General features: G+C 38.5%; 1 protein-coding gene across 1 annotated transcript in view; it reads right to left on the bottom strand.

Moving 5' to 3' along the window:
* cyth4b (cytohesin 4b) overlaps positions 1 to 22,008 on the bottom strand; it is a 25,317-nt gene extending 3,309 nt beyond the window's left edge. Inside the window, exons 1-11 of the mRNA XM_081380317.1 lie at positions 21,842 to 22,008; positions 20,617 to 20,690; positions 18,591 to 18,655; positions 18,149 to 18,215; positions 11,527 to 11,645; positions 11,358 to 11,438; positions 11,136 to 11,248; positions 10,056 to 10,204; positions 1,836 to 1,947; positions 1,083 to 1,159; positions 932 to 1,003 (exon numbers count right to left, since the gene is read on the bottom strand). Coding sequence (XP_081236443.1) covers positions 932 to 1,003; positions 1,083 to 1,159; positions 1,836 to 1,947; positions 10,056 to 10,204; positions 11,136 to 11,248; positions 11,358 to 11,438; positions 11,527 to 11,645; positions 18,149 to 18,215; positions 18,591 to 18,655; positions 20,617 to 20,690; positions 21,842 to 21,863 — 951 coding nt within the window. The 5' untranslated portion in view covers positions 21,864 to 22,008. The remainder of the gene's footprint in view (positions 1 to 931; positions 1,004 to 1,082; positions 1,160 to 1,835; positions 1,948 to 10,055; positions 10,205 to 11,135; positions 11,249 to 11,357; positions 11,439 to 11,526; positions 11,646 to 18,148; positions 18,216 to 18,590; positions 18,656 to 20,616; positions 20,691 to 21,841) is intronic.
* Between the last annotated feature and the right edge of the window lie 724 nt (positions 22,009 to 22,732).

Below are 22,732 nucleotides of genomic sequence, written 5' to 3'. Positions count from 1 at the left end.
GTGTATTTCATTTCATATTTCATGAGTTCTGCATCCTTTTCATGTTATATGAAAAATATATAAATGCATTTCACGCCTTATTTATGCTTAAATTCCATCATACTTTTATATACTCATTGCAACACTCCATGACATATTTAATCGTTTAATTTTACATTCGTTTATTTCATTTAGTCTGTTAAATCACTCCATACTAATTGTATTATATTTATAATCTATATTTCAGTAATACAATAATAATTAATCTTAGTTGATGATTTATACAAAATTTACTAATATAATATTCAAATCAAAAGTTGTATCTGTATATTATTTAATGGTCCTGAGCGAATATGAAGTAACACAGTTGTGTTTTTATTAAGTAAAATAAACAGACAGTAACACTTACAATAAGGTTCATTAGTTAACATGAACTAACTAGAATGAGCAATACTTCTACAGCATTTATTAATCTTAGTTAATATTAATTTCAACATTTACCAATACATTATTAAAATGGTATAGGTTGTATTTGTTAACATTAGTTAATGCACTGTGAACTAACATGAACAGCTGGATTAATATGAACTAATATTAACAAAGATTAATAAATACTGTAACAAATGAATAGCTCATTGTTAGTTAATGTTAGTTAATACATTAATGTTAACAAATTAACCTGTTTGTAAAGTGTTACCACAAAGATTAATAAATACTGTGACAAAAGTATCGCTCATTATTAATGCATTCACTAACATGGACCATATTGTAAAGTGTTATCAATATCTCTCGCTTCAGCTGCGATGCATTATCATTCTCCATAAATCATATGCGATGATGCCTTCGGATTGGGCCAGATTAATTCTTCTATCTTTTAAACTCTAAAAATTAAAATAAACTCTTAAATTCTATCTTGTAAATCTTCTATATGTGTAACACACTCGGGTCTCACCGGTTTCCGGGGAAAGAGCACTTCCTTCACACACAGATTCTCCAGAGGAATGATCCCGCGCGGCTCCTTGTCCTGATACACAAACACCACAATCAGCTCTGACACACACACACACCTTACACACACTTATATGTGTTCAGAGGGTTCTTACTGTGGTGTATTCAAAATAATACAGGCAGTTATCAGTGAGGATGAACCAGCGCCTCTTCCACGTCTTCACTCGCCCGCCTGCGGACACACTACACATCAGCAACACTACACGCTCAATAACTGAACTACAGCAGTGGACATGAGCCAGCTATGAGAAATAACTGTAGTTAATGTCAACTTCAACATTTACTAGTTCTCAGAAAGTTTTGATCAAACGATCTTCCAGTGATGCTAATAAAACGTTCGTTCAGTTCTCTGGTCTTTAATAATGTTCTCAAAACATCAGCACAAAAACATGATTTATACATCGTTCATGGAATGTTTCAGTTGGATGTTCGTCAAACGTTTTTTAAATGTAACGACTTGTTTCGGAACGTTCAGAGAACATTCAAAAGTAACATTCCATAATGTTTGAATGATACAATGAAACGTTCCTTTGACATTTGAATAACCAATAAAAAACTGTTCATCAGAAATTACATTTTCATAACTTAATATGAACATTCTTATCTTGATTAATTATTATTCTTATATTTTTGTTAGATGGGTGAGCAGTGTCTATTTGACACACAGACATTGAGGATGTCACTATTAAACTTGCACTGATTTACAATAAACACACTTATTAAAAGCAGTTCTGGAATAAACGACAGAGAAAGTAAACTAGACTGAATATGTTTGCAGGAGTGAATCATAATCGGTTTGTTTGACGCAGTCAGCAGAGCAATCTTTATAATAACTTTATAATCTTTACCCAGTTTGAGCAGCCAGCCCTCGCGGTCCGGGTTGAAGAAGGTGTGTGTGAGATCGTTCCCATCATCCTCTGGGATTTTGAAGGGTTCGTTCCGTATGCTGTTGTACAGATTCTGTGGTGATGAAAAGAAACACACACTTCAGTCTTCCTGTTCGTGCTGCTCATTTACTGACCAATAATTAAAGGGGTGGTATAATGCCCTTTTCACAAGATGTAAAATAAGTCTCTGATGTCCCCAGTGTGTGTGTGTGTGTGTGTGTGTGAAGTTTCAGCTCTAAATACCCCACAGATATTTTTATATCACATGTTAAAATTGTCACTTTTTGAGGGTGAGCAAAAACACACCGTTTTTGTGTCTGTTCCTTTAAATGCAAATAAGCTGCTGCTCCCGGCACAGGGGGCGGAGCTACAACAGCTTGTGTCCTTTTACCTCACACACACACACTGAGCATTTCAAAAACTTTTAGCCTTTTATGTTCAAACCGGAGTCAGACAATGATGGAGAGACTCGAGAAGAAGAGACAACGTGTAGAAGCAACAGGACATTTCTGAATGGTTAGTAGATGAAGTTAAGAAGCTTATGTGTAGTTATCTTCTAGTCATTGATTAGCATATTCTGTCTTGATAATCTATAAATCGCGTTCCCGGGGGCGGGGTTTATGTAAATTTTAGGGTTGGTGATGTCACTAACCCAGGAGGAATGTGGTGTAGTCTCTACCAGCCGTTTGTTGTAGTCCTTAAAAAGCGATTTCTGTAAAAGCAAATATCTCCCTTTGCTCTGAACTTTGAGCGTCGTAAATTTGCAGATGTTGTTTATGATCAAACAGCAACATTACACACTAACTAAAGTTAGAGAAGTCAAATCATAATCAACCACCCCTTTAAAGGGACAGTTCACCCAAAAATGAAAATTAGTCCATAAGAAAAATATCCATATGTAAAACTTTATTGACTATAATAACTAGCCTCTGGTAGACGGCCGTATGAATCGATATACGGCGAAAGAGTAACCCGTGACCCGACGCATGACGTACTGACGAACGCGGAAGCGCAGAGGAAAGAGCAAAACAAAACACCGGTCACGAATTAAACAAGGATTTTTAAAGAGAAATGTGGGCGGAGCTTGAGTTTGTTGCCCAGCCCTGAGTTTGAACCGCGAGAGGCTCACAGCGTACGCTACTCCTACATCTGCGTCACACACACGTCACGGGTTACTCTTGTAGCGCAAGTCGACTTGCGTAGGCCGTCTGCCGGAAATGAGTTATTTTAGTCGATAAAGTTTTAAATATTTTTCGTACACAAATGGATCGCTTCGTTTCAGAAGGCCTTTATTAACCCCCCGAAGCCTGTGGAGCACTTTATGATGGACAGATGCACGTTTATGCACGTTTATGATGGATAGATGCACTTTTATGATGGACAGATTATGATGGACAGATGCACTTTTATGATGGACAGATGCACTTTTATGATGGATAGATGCACTTTTATCATGGATAGATGCACTTTTATCATGGAGAGATGCACTTTTATGATGGACAGATGCACTTTTATGATGGATAGATGCACTTTTATGATGGATAGATGCACTTTTATGATGGACAGATGCACTTTTATCATGGATAGATGCACTTTTATTATGGATAGATGCACTTTTATGATGGACAGATGCACTTTTATTATGATATATGCACTTTTATCATGGATAGATGCACTTTTATGATGGACAGATGCCCTTTTATGATGGATAGATGCACTTTTATGATGGACAGATGCACTTTTATCATGGACAGATGCACGTTTATCATGGACAGATGCACTTTTATCATGGACAGATGCACTTTTATGATGGACAGATGCACTTTTATGATGGATAGATGCCCTTTTATCATGGATAGATGCACTTTTATAATGGACAGATGCACTTTTATGATGGACAGATGCACTTTTATGATGGACAGATGCACTTTTATGATGGATAGATGCACTTTTATGATGGATAGATGCACGTTTATCATGGACAGATGCACTTTTATCATGGACAGATGCACTTTTATGATGGACAGATGCACTTTTATCATGGACAGATGCACATTTATGATGGATAGATGCACTTTTATGATGGACAGATGCACTTTTATCATGGACAGATGCACATTTATGATGGATAGATGCACTTTTATGATGGACAGATGCACTTTTATCATGGATAGATGCACTTTTATCATGGACAGATGCACTTTTATTATGGATAGATGCACTTTTATGATGGACAGATGCACTTTTATTATGGATATATGCACTTTTATGATGGATAGATGCACTTTTATGATGGACAGATGCCCTTTTATGATGGATAGATGCACTTTTATGAAGGACAGATGCACTTTTATGATGGATAGATGCACTTTTATGATGGATAGATGCACGTTTATCATGGACAGATGCACTTTTATCATGGACAGATGCACTTTTATGATGGATAGATGCCCTTTTATCATTGATAGATGCACTTTTATCATGGACAGATGCACTTTTATCATGGACAGATGCACTTTTATCATGGACAGATGCACTTTTATCATGGACAGATGCACTTTTATCATGGACAGATGCACTTTTATGATGGACAGATGCACTTTTATCATGGACAGATGCACTTTTATTATGGATATATGCACTTTTATGATGGACAGATGCACTTTTATGATGGACAGATGCACTTTTATGATGGACAGATGCACTTTTATGATGGATAGATGCACTTTTATGATGGATAGATGCACGTTTATCATGGACAGATGCACTTTTATCATGGACAGATGCACTTTTATGATGGACAGATGCACTTTTATCATGGATAGATGCACATTTATGATGGATAGATGCACTTTTATCATTGATAGATGCACTTTTATGATGGATAGATGCACTTTTATCATGGATAGATGCACTTTTATCATGGATAGATGCACTTTTATGATGGACAGATGCACTTTTATCATGGATAGATGCACTTTTATCATGGATAGATGCACTTTTATGATGGATAGATGCACGTTTATCATGGATAGATGCACTTTTATCATGGATAGATGCACTTTTATGATGGACAGATGCACTTTTATGATGGATAGATGCACTTTTATCATTGATAGATGCACTTTTATCATGGATAGATGCACTTTTATGATGGATAGATGCACGTTTATCATGGATAGATGCACTTTTATCATGGATAGATGCACTTTTATGATGGACAGATGCACTTTTATCATGGATAGATGCACTTTTATCATGGATAGATGCACTTTTCAAGTCAAGTCAAGTCAAGTTTATTTATATAGCGCTTTTCACAACACAGGCTGTATCAAAGCAGCTTCACAGCAATAAATTAGAACAATACATCAATGTTTGTTTCTAGTGGAACGTCTACGTTTGGTAATGCTGATCAATAGTATCGTTGATTGATTAATTAAATTAAGTATCCCCAACTGAGCAAGCCAAAGGCAACAGTGGCAAGGAACCGAAAAACTCCATCAGGTGACCTAATGGAGAAAAAAAAACCTTGGGAGAACCCGGGCTCAGTCGGGGGCCAGTTCTCCTCTGGCGTTTATATGCTAGAGGTCGGATTTAACTGTAAGATTAAAAGTATTATATGAATGCCTGGCTGAAGAGATGCGTCTTTAATCTAGTTTTAAACTGGGAGAGCGAGTCTGAGCAACGAACAGTATCAGGAAGACTATTCCAGAGTTTTGGTGCTAAATGTGAAAATGCTCTCCCTCCTTTGGTGGATCTGGATATCCTAGGTATGACCAAAAGCCTCGAATTTAGTGACCTTAAAGAGCGCGATGGATTATAGGGCGATAGAAGATCCGTTAAATAGACTGGAGCTAAGCCGTTTAGGGCTTTATAAGTCAGTAGCAATACCTTGTAATTAATACGGGACTTTATAGGTAACCAATGTAGTGATGATAAAATCGGTGTTATATGATCATATTTTCTTGATCTAGTTAGAACTCTAGCGGCAGCATTTTGGACTAACTGTAGCTTGTTTATTGAGGATGCAGGACAACCGGCTAATAACGCATTACAGTAATCTAGTCTCAAAGTCATGAATGCATGAACTAACTTTTCTGCATCAGAAACAGATAGCATATTACGTAGCTTAGCAATGTTTCTAAGGTGGAAAAAGGCTGTTCTTGTTACATATGAAATATGATTTTCAAAAGACAGGTTGCAGTCTAATATAACACCCAGGTCTTTTACTGTAGACGATGAAGTAACAGGACATCCTACTATGTTAAAGTTGTATTGTGAGAGGTTTTGTGGGTGGTTTTTTGAACCGATAAGTAGTACCTCTGTCTTGTCTGGATTTAATAAAAGAAAATTACGCGTCATCCAATCTTTTATATCTTTAACACACTCTGTCAATTTGGATAATTTAGCGTTTTCATCCGGCCGTGATGAAATATAGATTTGAGTGTCATCAGCATAACAATGGAAACTAATTCCATGTTTCCTTATAATATTTCCAAGTGGCAGCATATATATTGAGAATAATAGAGGGCCTAACACAGATCCCTGCGGCACTCCATAGTTTACTGGAGTTATGATAGATTTTTCTCCATTTAAATAGACAAAATGGTAGCGGTCAGATAAATACGATCTAAACCAGCTTAATGCTTGTCCTTGAACACCAGTATAATTTTGTAATCAATCTAAGAGTATTGTACGATCTATAGTATCGAACGCAGCACTAAGATCAAGTAAAACTAATATTGAGATACAGCCTTGGTCAGAAGCTAAAAGTAAATAATTTGTGATTTTAACGAGCGCAGTTTCAGTGCTATGATGCGGCCTGAACCCAGACTGAAACTTTTCATAGACGTCATTTTCTTGTAAGAAAGAGCCCAGTTGGGCAGACACAACTTTTTCTAGTATTTTAGACATAAAAGGTAGATTTGAAATGGGTCTATAATTTACTAGATTATTCGGATCTAATTGTGGTTTCTTAATGAGTGGTTTTATAACTGCCAGTTTAAATGTTTTTGGAACATGACCTAAAGATAAAGATGAGTTAATAATATTGAGGAGAGGCTCTTCCACTACAGGTAACACTTCTTTCAATAGTTTACTTGGTATAGGATCTAGTAAACATGTTGTTGTTTTAGATGAAGTAAAAAGTTTATTTAACTCTTTTTGTTCTTTAGTTGTAAAGCACTGTAATTGTTCTTGCGGGGTGATAATTGAGGCTGAATTATAAGGCGCGATTGAGGATTGAATGTTTACAATTGTGGTTCTGATGTTTTCTATTTTCTCAGTGAAGAACTTCATGAAATCATTACTACTAAACTGTAATGGAATATTTTGTTCAGGAGACATCTGTTTATTTGTTAGTCTCGCCACGGTGTTAAATAAGAACTTAGGATTGTTATGGTTGTTTTCTATTAGTTTGCTGAGGTGCTCAGCCCTGGCCGCTTTAAGGGCCTTTTTATAACGTGACATACTGTCTTTCCATGCGATTCTAAAGACCTCTAAGTTGGTTTGTTTCCATTTACGCTCTAAATTACGGGTTTCTCTCTTTAGAACACGCGTAGTATTGTTGTACCATGGTGCTTTACTTTTCTCTCTGACCTTTTTTAATCTAATGGGTGCAACAATATCCAATGATCCAGAGAGAATGGTGCTCATAGTGCTAGTTAATTCCTCAAGTTCATCTGTTTGTTTGGGTTCACTGAGCAGCTGAGACAGATCCGATAAGCTGTTTGAAAAATGATCTATGGTGGATGGAAGGATTGTTCTGCCTAATCGATAACGCGGCGCAGCATGATATATTACAGGAGTACGTAATATGCAAGTTACCATGTAATGGTCAGTGACATCGTCACTTTGTGGAATGATATCTATATCGGTTGGATCGGTTCCATGTGATATAATTAAATCGAGTGTATGATTAAATCGATGAGTTGGTCCGGTAATGTTTTGCTTGACCCCAAAGGAGTTTAATAAATCAGTAAACGCAGCCCCTAACGCATCATTTTGATTATCTACATGGATATTAAAGTCTCCAACAATTAATGCTTTATCGAAGTTAACTAATAGGTCTGAGAGAAGATCTGCAAACTCTTTTAGGAAATCAGCGTAAGGCCCAGGCGGTCTATATACGGTAGCCAAGGCTAGAGATAATAGGGATGTTTTTCGAACATCTAAGAGCGTAACATTTAGAACAAGTACTTCAAATGAAATAAACTTATAACCCGTTTTCTGAGTAACATTGAGAAAATCTCTATAGATTGTTGCAACACCGCCGCCACGACCAATCAGACGGGGCTCGTGCTTATAGGAGTATCCTGATGGAGTAGACTCATTTAAACCGAAATAATCATTTGGTTTAAGCCAGGTTTCAGTAAGGCAAAGTACATCGAAGCTATTATCTGTGACTATTTCATTTACAATAACTGCCTTAGGTGTGAGTGATCTAATGTTTAGAAGACCTAGCTTTAGAAATTGTTTTTGATTACCAATAGCAAAATTTTCTGGTTTAATAACAATTAGATTTTTTCTAGATCCTGCAGTAGATTTATTATTTGATCTCACTAAACGAGGAATAGACACAGTTTCTATGCAATGTTCTACACTATTTATATCAGTTAAATTGGTGCAGCAGAGACTATGATTTGGACTTTTGGTTACTAGTCAAAAGGTATTTAACATTTTGGAGATGTTATCTGACAGAAGATCCGATCCGAATCTGCTTGGGTGTAAGCCATCAGCACGGTAAAGCCTAGGACGCTCCCAAAACAGATTCCAATTATTTACAAAGAGCAGTTTCTGCTCATTGCACCATGACATTAACCATTCATTTAGCGCGAATAATCTACTAAACTTTTCATGACCTAGTCGGTACGTGGGAAGCGGTCCTGACACAATAATCGTTATATCAGGCGATGTGCTGCGTACCGTATCGATCAGATTCCTGAAGTCTTTCTTCAGAACCTCCGTCTGGCGCAGTCTGATGTCGGCCCCTCCCGCGTGCAGGACAACGGTTCCGACGCGCTCGTTCAGAATCTCGGGAACGTGAGCAGCGATTTCAGAAACACGAGCACCAGGAAAGCAGTGATTATGCACCTTACTTTTATTTAACGTAACGTGTACGTGTCGAACGATGGAATCGCCGATGATCACAGCATCGCGTTCTGTTTCGCGAAGAGGGGAGAAGCGGTTTTGTGTGGATATCTCGAAAACCGGGAGGGTCGGAGAGAGTTTTCTTGGTCTAGACCTGGCTCGCGTCTTCCGCTGCGGAAAAATCCAGGCTTCGTGATGGCATGTTGGAGCCGGCGTAAACGAGACCATGGCTGATCGCGACCTCGACGTTCGGGACCGATGTTGAGGAACGCACGGAGTAGACGAGGTCGGAGTCAGCGGGTTAGTAACGTTAGTCTCTGATTTGTGTGCCTCGGCGCGCGATGTTTCAAGAGCTAACCGCCGGTCTATCAGCTCGGCCTGTCTCACTAAAAGGTCGTGGATCTGTTTCTCAACAGCTTCCAGCTCAGACTGCACCGCGTGCAGCTCAAATGTGTCCTCACCTGCACCAAAAAGTAAACTACTTACATTTGATATATTCGCCATTTTAACAGATGGACAGTAAGTTAAGTTAGCAACGACGCTACCAGTGGTGCTATCAATATTAATACTAATTTATGGCTTAAGTCTTGGATATAATCCGTCTTTTTACGGGTACGGGTGTAGAGTAGACGCACGATAGGCGAGAAAAAAAAAAAATGTTTGTTTGTAAATGAGTGCGGAGAAGACGCGTTCAGCCGTGATCCACGGACGTAACCTATATGAGTATCCAGCGTTGGATCACTAGGCTTGAGACGCGTCTGCTCAACAATCCGCGTTGTAACTATGAGGTGAGAAAAATAGAAAATGTTCGTTGTAAGTGAGTTTAAAGAGAAATCAAGAATTATAAATCAATCGATGGAGCTCCAAAGACAACAACGCGCTCAGACTTTTATGATGGATAGATGCACTTTTATGACGGACAGATGCACTTTTTTGACGGACAGATGCACTTTTATGATGGAAAGATGCACTTTATGAAGATAGATGCACTTTTATGACGGATAGATAATATTTGTATATTTGTTGTCAGTGACTGCAGTGTAGTATTTTGGTCATGTGACCAGTGAGAAGTGATTGTGATTGGCTGCTCACCGTCAGAAGGCCGTCGGGAAGATCCTCTCCGTTGTTGATCCCGCGGTTCATGCTAATGAATCTCTCCAGCGGGGTCTTGTCCTTCACGTTGGGGTTGTGAAGACTCGTGTTCAACATGATGATGGCAAACGAAAGGATGTAACACGTGTCTGAGGATCACAAACAACACAACCGTTCTCAACAACTTTACCAGACACTGATAAACAAAGCGTTTTGAGATCAGTGTCAGCTTGGCCAATTAACAGATTTGGCAATGCATAACAAATAGTCTCAATGGAAGCTTATTTCGTCATGGAATAAAAACATATAAAAGGTAATTGTTACTTTTTATCTTACAATTCGGACTTTTTTCTGCGGTTTTGTTCTTGCGATTCTGATGAAATGGTCTGAATTGTGAGATATTAAAGTCCCCCTGTAGTCAATCATTTAATCCCTTAAAACTCATGTTTGATCCATAAAATGACATATTTAAATGTTTTTTCCTTGAAATAAAATGACTTCATGCCTTAAGATATCTTGAATGTAACTCGACACCCTTGCCTCATTTAGTATGCGCGGTTCTATGAATATGCAAATGAGCCCCGCCTCCACTCACTCACTCAGCTCAGAGATCCACTGGTTGACGATCACACGTTGATCTGATTGGTTACAAGGTAGTTTGTGACGTCAGAAACACCAGCAATTTCAAAGTGTGTTTTTGAGACTGTCTTTGGTTCACTGCAGTTTTAAGGAGAAAATACTCAGCAATGCTGTCGACTTATGAATTTACACATGGTTTGTCTTAAAGCATATTAAAAACACCACATAGACACATAAACAACATTAAAAGCTGGATTTTCACCACAGGGGGACTTTAAGTCATAATTAACCTTTTTATTTTTTTATTCCAGAAACAAAAGACTGAATTACGAGACATAAAAAAGTCAAAATTCCAATATTATGCAATATTTTTTTATTCCATGACAGAAACAAACTTCCATGAGTTTCTGTTTTCAAATACTCAAATATAGTAATTATAGGGTGTAATATATATTATGTAATATGCAAGTTGACTCTGATGAGTTTGGAGTAGCGCTTCACCTGTGGACTGGAAGACGCTGACGTTGCAGTTACAGTAACGTGTGGCGAAAGCCTCCATCATGCGGTCGATCTTCTGCGCTTCTCCCGGCAGACGGAAACTCCACAAGAACTGCCTGAAGAGTGCGAGAGAGAAGCGGCAATAAGACGAGTCCTACACGTGTGTGAATGAGTGTGTGAAGGAGTGTGTGAATGAGTGTGTGAAGGAGCTCGAGTTCTTCTCACCGTAACGCCTGGACCAGATTGAGATCCGAAAACTCGTGCAGCTCCACAAACGCCTTGAGAATCTGCAGGTGCATCTCCTCCCTGAAACATCAGATTAAGATGCATTCATCAGGACACACACACACACACACACACACACACACACAGATCTGATGTGTTCATAAGTCACCTCTCTCCCAGGAAGTCTCCGATGGCCGTCTTGTTCAGTCCTTCCTCTTTATACAGAAACTCGGCCACTCGTTCTGGTTTCCACTCCACAAGCTGATTGTCAACCAGATACTTGATTCCCTGAAACACAGAGACGTTTGAGCCGTTCGCTCGCTCGCTGTCACACAGATACAACACTGAAGATTCTGTAAGACGTGCTGTAGTTTATCTGAGATTATCAGAGCGTCCACACAAGTTCCTCCCCAGGTCAACATCTGCTTTTAGAGATTTTCCTTCAAACCACTACTTCCCTTTTCTACAAAACGACTAAAGAAAAGACTAAAACCTTCAAACCGAAATCACAGAAACTGATACACTGGTTCACTTCTGCTTACCTGCAACAGAAATATGATTATATATTACATTACATTACATTGTATTATATTATATTATATTATATTATATTATATTATATTATATTATATTATATTATATTATATTATATTATATTACATTATATTATATTACATCATATTACATTATATTATATTTAGTGCTATCGATCGATTAAAAAAATTAACTAGATTAATCACACATTTTTCTATGATTAATCGTGATTAATTGCAATTAAAAAACACTTGTTTTTTAGGTTTTTATTTATTTTTATTTTTTTTATATATTTTAATATATATTTTATAATGTAACAATTTCACAGTTAATTTCAAAATTAAAGTAGAAACAACATAAAGACAGTATATTTTAAATATTTGTTTTTATGAATGAAGGCCAATATTACTGATATTAATACAGCTACTGATGTCTCAATGAAATAGACCCCCCCCCCACCCAATTCAACATTACAGTGTATTGAAAGCTATAACATTTTTTAAAACATTTATTACGCTTAAAAAAAAAAACAGAACAAATTTTATGACAGATGGCCGATATAAAGCCGATATATATATATATATATATATAAATATATATATATATATCGGCTTTATATCGGCCATCTGCCACCCTGCTCTCTAAGATATCGGCATCGGCCATAAAATAAACAATATCGGTCGACCACTAAATGGCACACTTAGATCAGCAGTCGAAAGGAACTTTGACGTAGACGCCTAAAGAGCGTAATGTTCCCAGATGAGACCAAGCAATTAGTGAGTGTGTTGCGAGAACTACTTGCCAGTGGTGGCTTTGAGATCCGTCAATGGGCTTGCAACATGCCAAATGTCATTGATCACCAACCCAAAGAGGCTCGTTCAGACAGCACTGAGCTTTGGCTGTCGCATGACAAAGTCGAACCACAAGAATCCACCCTTGGGTTGAGATGGAACTATGACTCAGACATCCGTGTATATAAACAACACCCAGTGCCAATAACCACAGCCCCCATGCAGCACAGCATAAGGTAAGAGCAAGCCAGTATGATCCTCTGGGATTCATTCTCCCTTTCACCATCCGTGCAAAAATCCTGATCCTGCAGCTGTGGATCAAACAAAGAGATGTTGCCAACAGACCTATTGAAAGCCTGGAACGAGCGGGAGCACGAGCTTCCCAGCCTTCTGAAGTTACCCTTCCACGGTGCTATGTCTCAGTAGATATGGACCAACCCAATGTTAAGCGACAAATTCACATCTTTTGTGACGCCTTAGAACAAGCATACGGATCTGTGTCATACCTGAGAACTGAGGACAAAGAAGGCCAAATTCAGCTTGCATTGCATTGCCAGATCCAAAGTCATTGCCAGATCCAAACTATCCCTAGACTAGAGCTATGAGCAGCGGTTATTGGTGCTCAACTGGCAAAGCTGCTAGAAACCGAACTCACAATGGAAATAAGCCGAGTGGTCTTGTGGTCTGATTCCACCACAGTCCTTTCCTGGATGAGTCTTGTAGCTTTAAAGGTGCTGTTTCACTCTACTAAAGAATAAAAATACCATAATATGTTTGCAGATATTTAGGAAACATGCTGAGTTCCTCTGAAAAACACTCCTACAGCTAGTTATTTTACTTTGAAATGTTTGGTCTGCTTGTTCTCGCCCACTGCCAGTTCACCCAATAGTATTTTGACACCCCGGGATGCCAGTTTATGCCAAAGCACAGCGTATTGCAGCCAGCAAATTGGGTCAGAGATTGCAGATTCTACTCAACCGAAAAAGCCTCGGTATCCATCTAAGGCCTCGTTTACACTGCAGGTCTTGATGCCCAATTCTGATTTGTTACCTTTATCCGTTTTTTTTTTGACCGTCTGTTTACACGTTCTTTCAACTTTGACCCATATCCGATTCATGTGTTTACACTTGCCATACTATCTGAAACATCACGCATGCTTAAATGATCTTGCACAGATGGGCGGACGCGAAATATGCTTGATGCTAGCTCTGCAATATATGCGAAGTTCGCCAAACATCAGCATGAATTTGAGGCGAAGGAGGACGAAAAGTGCCATCATTGCGCATATGCTTCAGTTATTGTGTGCGAGAGAGATCTAAGGACTGTGGGAGCATATTGGCTTTAAATATTGGCTTTAACGAGGAGCAGTGGGTCCGAAATTTTGTTGTGTATTCCTGTTTGTTTGTTCACATTCCTCTCCTACGACGACATAACGTTCCGTCGGGCCATCCGTCCCTTTGCAGATGCACGTCGGGGTTTCTCTCGTCATTAAACCGCGGAGACGTTGCCTAATGCCTCAGAACATCCGATCTGCCTGTTTACATGACAGTCGCATTGGCACATATCCGATTTATTTTCACATATGAATTAGGCCCCGCGAATGTAAACATACAGCAAGTCAACGAGGAGAAGCAGAATTGGGAGAAAGAAAAGAAAAAAAAAAGATGTTAAAGTCCCGAAAAGGATGTGGAATTTACGGGGATACGTTAAATAGGGAAGCCAGGGACCGGTATGTTGACAAAAACGGCAAAAAAGTGTAGTTAGTAGTTGTCAACCCTCCCGTTTTTTCCGGGTTTCTCACGTATTTGAGCTCTTTTCCCGCTGTCTTCCCGTTTTAGTATTTTCCTATAAAATATCCCGAAAATGAAAAGTTCAACATTCATCTTTCTGTTGCTATCCCTCTGCTGACAGCAAAAATGCGTACTACAAAACTGCAGCATTAACTAAGCGAGATGTGAAGCTAGGTCTAACGTGACTTTGCTTACAGATTGGCGTGACATCGTGCTCTCACAACAACCACGCTGTTATCTTAAAAAGGCCAATATCACGCTAAGGTCACGCTAACGGTGCTTTGAAAACATCTGTTTCGCTGGAAGGACAAGGGGGTAGCAACAGGACAACAGTACAGAGACTGACAGGTCCGATGGAAGGGCTAAAGTTAATGTTATGAGAGTAAGTTATTAAAATACGGGATATTTTACAGGAAAATTTGTCCACATACCGGTCCCTGGCTTCCCTATTTAACGTATCACCGTAAATTCCACATCCTTTTCGGGATTTTAACATCTTTTTTCTTTCTTTTCTTTCTCCCAACTCTGCTTCTCCTCGTTGACTTGCTGTATGTGTACATTCGCATCAACATGGCCACCACGCTAAGTAATGACGTCACGACGCCCAAGCCCTACTGGGTCGCATTTCACTGACAGTGTAAACGAGGCCTAAGAATCTCTATTATTGAGAGCATATTAAAATGCGGATAAATCAACTAATCAACTTACAGTATATGTAAGTCTCCTCGGCTTTCATTTTCAATTGCGCTCGTTCCTGTTGCGTGTCCTCACACTGGCAACCCACGTGAGCGTCAAGTCTGAGGAGGAGGGCGGGGGAAACAACCACTCTTACAGACTCCACCTTTAAAGTCTTCGTAGGGACTAGGATAGCAGAAATCCAAGACCTAGTGGATCAGCATGAATGGCGATATGTAGATTCTCTCTGAAACCCTGCAGATGACCTCACAAGGGGTCACAGCCTAAAAGAGCTTGCGTGTGTCACCAAACAGATGGAGTCAAGGCCCACCGTTCTCACTACAGGCTGAATCAGAGTCGCCCACTATGCCAGTCCTGAAACCTCCTGAAGTGGAGAAGAGAAAGAGTAGTCTGGAAATCCAGACCTAAATCTAAAAGATTAATGGTCTGGCGTCGACTAATGAAACTCGGCCAGCTCGAGGGGCGGCACCAATCATGCATTTGAAAATCTCACTGCACGCAATTGAATAACACTACGACCAATCACAACAAGCCCCATACGCTTAGCTATACCAGCGGAGCTAACTGGAAGATTAGACTCTTACCGTATCCGGTCGGCAAAACAGCAAAAACTTACTTCTTGCAAAGGAAGGATTCGAGCGCCGTCTTCTGTTCCTCTTTTAGATAAAAAGTCAAGTCTAACTCGTTCATTGTAGCGGCCAAAGCCGTTTCAAACTAATAATGTTCATCCAGAGCCATCTTGCAATGTTTATAATGACTTCGACGTCGCAGCGCTGTCGTCATCCAGTCCGCCTATATCAGATAACCCGCTGTGATTGGTGCAGCTCAGATCGAGGGGCATATTTAATGAGCATCATTACTCGACACCAGAGTAACTCGCTGAGCAAATTCAACTTGTGCTCTCGAGAGAACTCTGGATTACCAGGGTTGAGAAAGAGTGTATTCTACGGTGTCAAAAGAGTATCAAAACCCTTGAACCCTAGTGAGTACAGTACATGGAAAGACCTTGTTGAAGCCACAGTCCAGTACAGTCAAAGTGACCCAAACCAATCCAGTCAAAACGCCTCATCTTCCAAAACATCCAACGTGACAGTTTCCCTAAGGAATATGAACGACTGAAAGCTGGTTAGCCTGTATCCACTATAAACTGCCAACTCAGTTTATCCCCAGAGTCTGATGAAGCCGGTCAGCTTAGGACGTCTACGTCGTGCTGAAGGTCTAGAACTCCAGGAGTTCTGGATCCTCAACATCCAGCAACCAAACTGCTCATACGGGACTATGACAGTAAGCTCTGTCACCCAGGAACAGAATGGGTACTTGCTGAAATGTGTGGATACTAAGAGGTCGTAAAGCAATTTGTAAATTCCAGCACAACCGTATAGAATATCGCAAGTGGAAGGACAAAGCTGAGGTCCCTAAAATGGCTGATCTACCTCCAGCCTGTCTGAGGGTGCGTTTACACGACAACAATATGCTTAAAGCGGAGAAGTTATCCTTTGAGTTTTCCGCGTACAGACACCATTGTCAGAACGATCCCCATTCACACGGATCCGCGAAAACGACTAAACCCGCTGTATTCTGCTGCCAGGCCAGTAGATGGCGATGAAACACTATAGACTGAACACGTAATACGCGTGTGCATGACGCCAGCGTCTGCAGAGATTCACGATTTTGTTGTTTACACAGAGATTGTTTTCAAAAACTCGCACTTTGAAACCCGTTTTCAAAAGTTTGCGGTTTCAGGCGCCCGAAACACCGCTGTCGTGTAAATGAATGGCCAAAACGCATAAAAGGTTTTACGTGTTTAATTGAAAACGGTGTCGTGTAAACGGCCCCTGAGACTTCACAAACCTCCCTTTTACAGCACTGACTGTTTTGGGCCCTTCCAGATTAAAATAGGACGAGTCTGTGAAAAGATGGGGTATAATATTCAAGTGTTTGAACACTCGATGTGTCCACATTGAGCTCCTCACATCTATAGACACCGTTTCCTTCCTCATGGCTGTGAGGACATTTATTGCCGGGGCCGAGGCACTCATCTGAACTGCATCTGAGAGAGAGTTAAGAGAAGCTTTAACTAACTGTAGCCCAGAGCTTCGACAACATCTTGCCAAACAAAACATCAGTGATGTTAAGGAGATTTAACCAATCAGTGACTTATTGAAGACGTCGGAAAGGCCACAGACAGTTAGCAAGCGGAGTTAAGAGAAGAAGCATCAAATCCTCATATTAGAGTGATTTCTGAAGGATCATGTGACACTGAAGACTGGAGTAATGATGCTGAACATTCAGCTTTGATCACAGGAATACATTACACTTTACTGTATATTCATATAGAGAACAGCTGATTTACACTGGAATAATATTTCACTGTTTTTACTGTATTATTGATCAAATAAATGCAGCCTTGATGAGCAGAAGAGACTTCTTTCAGAAACATTAAAACATCTCACCGACCCCAAACTTTTGAACGCAAGTGTACGTGTGTGTGGTCTACAGTGTAGTTATAGGTTTGTGACTGTGTTTGTGGTGTTTATTAAACATCAAACATTCATGTGTCTCTCTGTCATCTTGTTTCATGCTCGTCGGCCTCGCTGTTTCTTAACATGCAGCAGCAAAACCACAAAGACTCAGAACGAGAAAACCAAAAGTATTTCAGGTGTTGACCTGAGGACTTCATCCTACACAACCTCCTGTCTGATCTTCATCAGTCTCTCCATAGACGAGACCTATATAGCACAAATGCAGTTTAAATTTGAATTTCTCGTTTTCAGTTCATTGTTGAATAATGACATCAGTCTCTCCTACAGTGTGTGTGTGTGTGTGTGTGTGTGTGTGTGTGTGTGTGTGTGTGTGTGTGTGTGTGTGTGTGTGTCTGATCTGAGAGACTGACAGACGTTCCACTGCCCTCGTCATCAAGCGTCTCGTTAACAGCATCATCATCATCATCATCATCATCACTGACTCCTCCAGATCTCACCTTTTTAGGATCCATGTTGAACTTCTTCTTGCCACTACTGAAGCGTTTCTCCCTCTCCAGCGTCTTACTACGAACAATTCAAGCAAAACAACGTTTAATTATTTTACCAGCGTTTAATCGAAACTAAGACTAGAACTATTTTAAAAATATTAATATCAGATGAGAAAATTAAACTAAACAAAAAATTTAAAGGTTACCTTGACAACTAACTGATTTTACTTAATAAATAAAAAATAATCTGAAATAAATATAAAAAAAAACAATAAAATAATAAAAAACAATAAAAATTACACAACAAATACCAAAAATTCTACTTAAATGAAAATTAAAAATTAAGGAAAATTTTATATATATCAAATAAGATCATTCAGAAATGAATAAATGCTATAATAGTACATAAATAAAGCTCTTTTCTCAGATCATCATTCATATATTCACTCACTTGTCTTCTGCTGACTTGAAATCCTGAATATCTGCCATCACGTTTTCAATCTGGTTCTTCAGTTTCTGTAAGAAAAAAAAAAGAACCTCTCGTCAGGTTTCTGAAGCTGCTTTCATAATTAAAACACATATTTGTTTTTTTTCATTTACAGTGTCTATTTTACACTTGTGAAAGTGACGGAAGAATCACACCAGACACACACAAACACGACCACGAGTCCAGTGTGACATGAGAGAGAGGCTTTTAGGTTATTCTAGACCATTTCTTCTTTTTTTCTTACACTTTTTTTTGGGTGTTTTTTGCTTTTTCACAGAACAACAACGGAAAAAAGAAACCACTATGACAATTGAGGGACACACATACACTACCGTTCGAAAGTTTGGGGTCAGTAAGATTTTTAAAAGAAGTCTCTTCTGCTCACCAAGGCTGCATTTATTTGATAATAAAACAATAAAAAAACTGTAATATTGTTAAATATTATGACAATTTAAAATGACTGTTTTCTCTGTGAATATATAGTAAAGTGTAATGTATTCCTGTGATCAAAGCTGAATGTTCAGCATCATTACTCCAGTCTTCAGTGTCACATGATCCTTCAGAAATCACTCTAATATGAGGATTTGATGCTCAAGAAACATTTAGGATTATTATCAGTGTTGAAAACAGTTCAAATTTTTTTCAAAATTCTTTGATGAATAGAAAGTTCAAAAGAACAGCATTTATTTAAAATAGAATATTTTCTAACATTATAGATGTCTTTACTGTCACTTTTGATCAGTTTAACTCATCCTTGATGAATAAAAGTATTGATTTTTTTTTCGTTTCTTTCCCCCAAAAATAAAATTAAAATTCTTACTGACCCCAAACTTTTGAAGGGTAGTGTTTAATGTTACAAACACTTTAGATTTCACATAAATGCTGTTCTTTTGAACTTTCTTTTGAAAATCCAGCTTTGATCACAGGAATAAATTACACTTTACTGTATATTCACATAGAAAACAGCTGATTTACACTGGAATAATATTTCACAATATCACTGTGTTTTTTGTATTTTTTATCAAATAAATAAAGCCTTGGTGAGCAGAAGAGACTTCTTTTAAAATCATTAAAAATCTTACTGACCCCAAACCTTTGAACGGTATATAGACAGATTACCATTTGACAGGTAATTCAAATTCATGCAAATTCTGAATAGCCAAGAAAAAAACGAATGCTTGCAACATTCAGGGAACGTTCAGAAATAACGTTTTTCATAACGTAAAGTTATCAACATGTTCTGTGTATGATGGAAGAATCCCACAAACACGACCATGGGTCCAATATTACACGTGAAAGAGGCTTTTAGGCTATTTTGGACCATTTCTTCTTTTTTTCACCACTTTTTTTTCACGGAACAACAACAGGAAAAAAACCCACAATGACAAAACAACAGAACATTTGAGGGACACATTCATACAAAGACAGATTATCGTTTGACAAGCAGAATGCAAATTTAGGCCTATGAGTGTAAACTAAATACTAATGTTCAAAGTTATGAACAAACATTCGTATTAAAACGTTTGATCAGAGTTATCTGGTCTTTAATAATGTTCTCAAAATGTTAGCACAAAAACATTATTTATACATCATTCACTGAACTTTTTTTCTAAAATGTTTTAGTTCGTCTAACATATTTTAAATGTTACTTTTGTTTCAAAACGTTCAGAGAACAATCCAAAGAAATGTTCTCATAATGTTTGAATAACCAAGAAAAAAACGTTTTTAAAACTGGACGTTTGTAACATTCAGAAATAACATTTTCAATTTCCTTTTATTGTCATTGCATGTGTTATAGACTGAAACTAATTAGCAAACCTTACCGTGCATCCACACGTGACAACACAACAACATTTAAGACACAATATATATATAACACACTGATACAGAAACCTGACAGCTGCATGTGGAGATATCGCACACTGTTGTCACACACTGTTTTCATAACATTGTGGGAACGTTATTAGCATGTTGTGCGAGTGTTCCTCACCTCAATGTCCTCCAGCAGAACCTGCTTGTGCATCTTCAGCCGCTCGATCTCCATCTGCTCCTCCACCGTCAAATCTGAGGAAACACACACACACACGGTCAGTGTGTTGCTGCAGATTCAGAGAGAGATCTCACATGTAAAACACTAGTTACCAGGCCCAAAACACAGCAGTGTGTGTCTACAATAAACACTGAGAGGGATTAATGACCAGATTAGACATGACTGAAATCTCTCTTCTCGGTGAAGACTTGAACAATACGCTTCACACTCGCCGGCTTCTGCTTTATGAAACAGGAAATCTGTTGTCATGGGGGCCGTTGGCTCCTGCGTGAGGGGCCTCTGAACGTGTGTGTGTGTGTGTGTGTGTGTGTGTGTGTGTGTGTGTGTGTGTGTGTGTGTGTGTGTGTGTGTGTTTCACTTCAGACACAGCAGACAGACGACAGTAACGACAGATTCAGACACACACTCAGAGCTGATCTGCATGAAATCAAACCAGCACAAATAATAAAGATCAGTCATTTTAATATCAGAAAATAATTCATCTGATCCTGGACTACAGATTGTCATTTCAATCCATCAGTTCTCTCATGGTTATGAACAAACGGCATTCCTGTAATATTAACAGAACGTTCATTCAAAGTTATCTGGTCTTTAATATTGTTCTAAAACAATAGGATTTTTTTATTTCTCTGTCTTTATTGTCCAGTCGATATATTAGCTGTATTGTCCCTACTGTTTTGTGTGATGTTGGGCTGTGTGTGTAATATGTGCTAAATTGTGAATCAAAATAAATAAATAAATAAATAAATAAAACAATAGCACAAAAACTTTAATAATACATTGTTCATGAAGAAAAATGAAATATTTTAGTCTATCAAACGTTTTTTAAATGTTACTAGTTTAATAACGTTCAGAGAACATTCAAAAGTAACGTTTCATAATGTTTGAAGAATGATATCTTTCAATAACCAAGTTTTTTTTTACAACATTTAAAAAAAATTCAGTTACTGTATAGTAAAAAATAATATGTAGATAAATATACTCTCACCACCTCTGGTTGCTGGTGTTGTGCAGATACACAAAACACCACCACCAATATTCAAATTATTAATAAAACATTTGCAAGAACATCCTGCAATGAAAATACAGCTTTTACCAATAGAACCTCGAATGTGAATTAGACTGAAGATGGAGGGAGAGTTAGTTAAGGTCAAACGACTCTTACCTGTGTGACAACACTCGGTCATTGTGCAGTTTAATGCTGAACTCCTGTTTCATCAAAGCTGTGCGTTTAGAGTCAGACTTTCTTCATGTTTGCTGAGTTCCTCTATCAGCTGCCCTGCCCTGCAAACACCCGTTTCACACCAGAAGTCAAGAGTTTCCGCAGGAGGAGCACAGGACCTCACAACAACAACAACACCACAACACACACACACACACACACACACACACACACACACACACACATAGAGGTGATGTGATCTGATGATGCCCTCTGCTGGTCATAATCACACTACAGTCCCCTGAAAATACTAACACTCACATGTGAAGCAGAAAGATTATGATGAATCTCACAAATCTCTTTATATATTATATTCATTAAAATGCGTGTTCTGTAACGTTAGTTGTAAAGCACAGAGAAGTTAAACTCCAGCTAAGAACGTTCTGAACAAACGTTCTTCCAGGGTGGGCGGGGCGATGTTGTGTTTTAGGAGTTGTCTATGTGTTGTAAGATGTGCACATGTTTGCATGTACAGTATACGTATATGGCATCTGCATGTATAGGAATGTTAAGTTTAAATGTGTATATGTGTACATGTATAATATAGTTAATGACTGCAAAAAGAATTGTAACTTTTGTTATGAACCATTTGAAGATAGGCTACAGTACAACTAACCGAAATGTATATTCCTCATAGCCTACATAATATCGATCAATCGGTGTTTTTCAACCGCGGAAAGAGGTCAATAAAACAGCTGGAGATATGGAAAGTATGGAGCTAGCACGTTAGTTGGAGAGAAATTAGCTATAGAGTAGTTTGCTAAATGTGTGCACTATATCACATATTAGGCTATTACAAAATGTGTTGTATAAATAAATTTTGACTTGACTTGA

This window comes from Scardinius erythrophthalmus, assembly GCF_964197995.2.
Source record: "Scardinius erythrophthalmus genome assembly, chromosome: 12".
Lineage (NCBI taxonomy): Eukaryota > Metazoa > Chordata > Actinopteri > Cypriniformes > Leuciscidae > Scardinius > Scardinius erythrophthalmus.
This window is presented reverse-complemented; position numbering and strand designations above follow the sequence as displayed.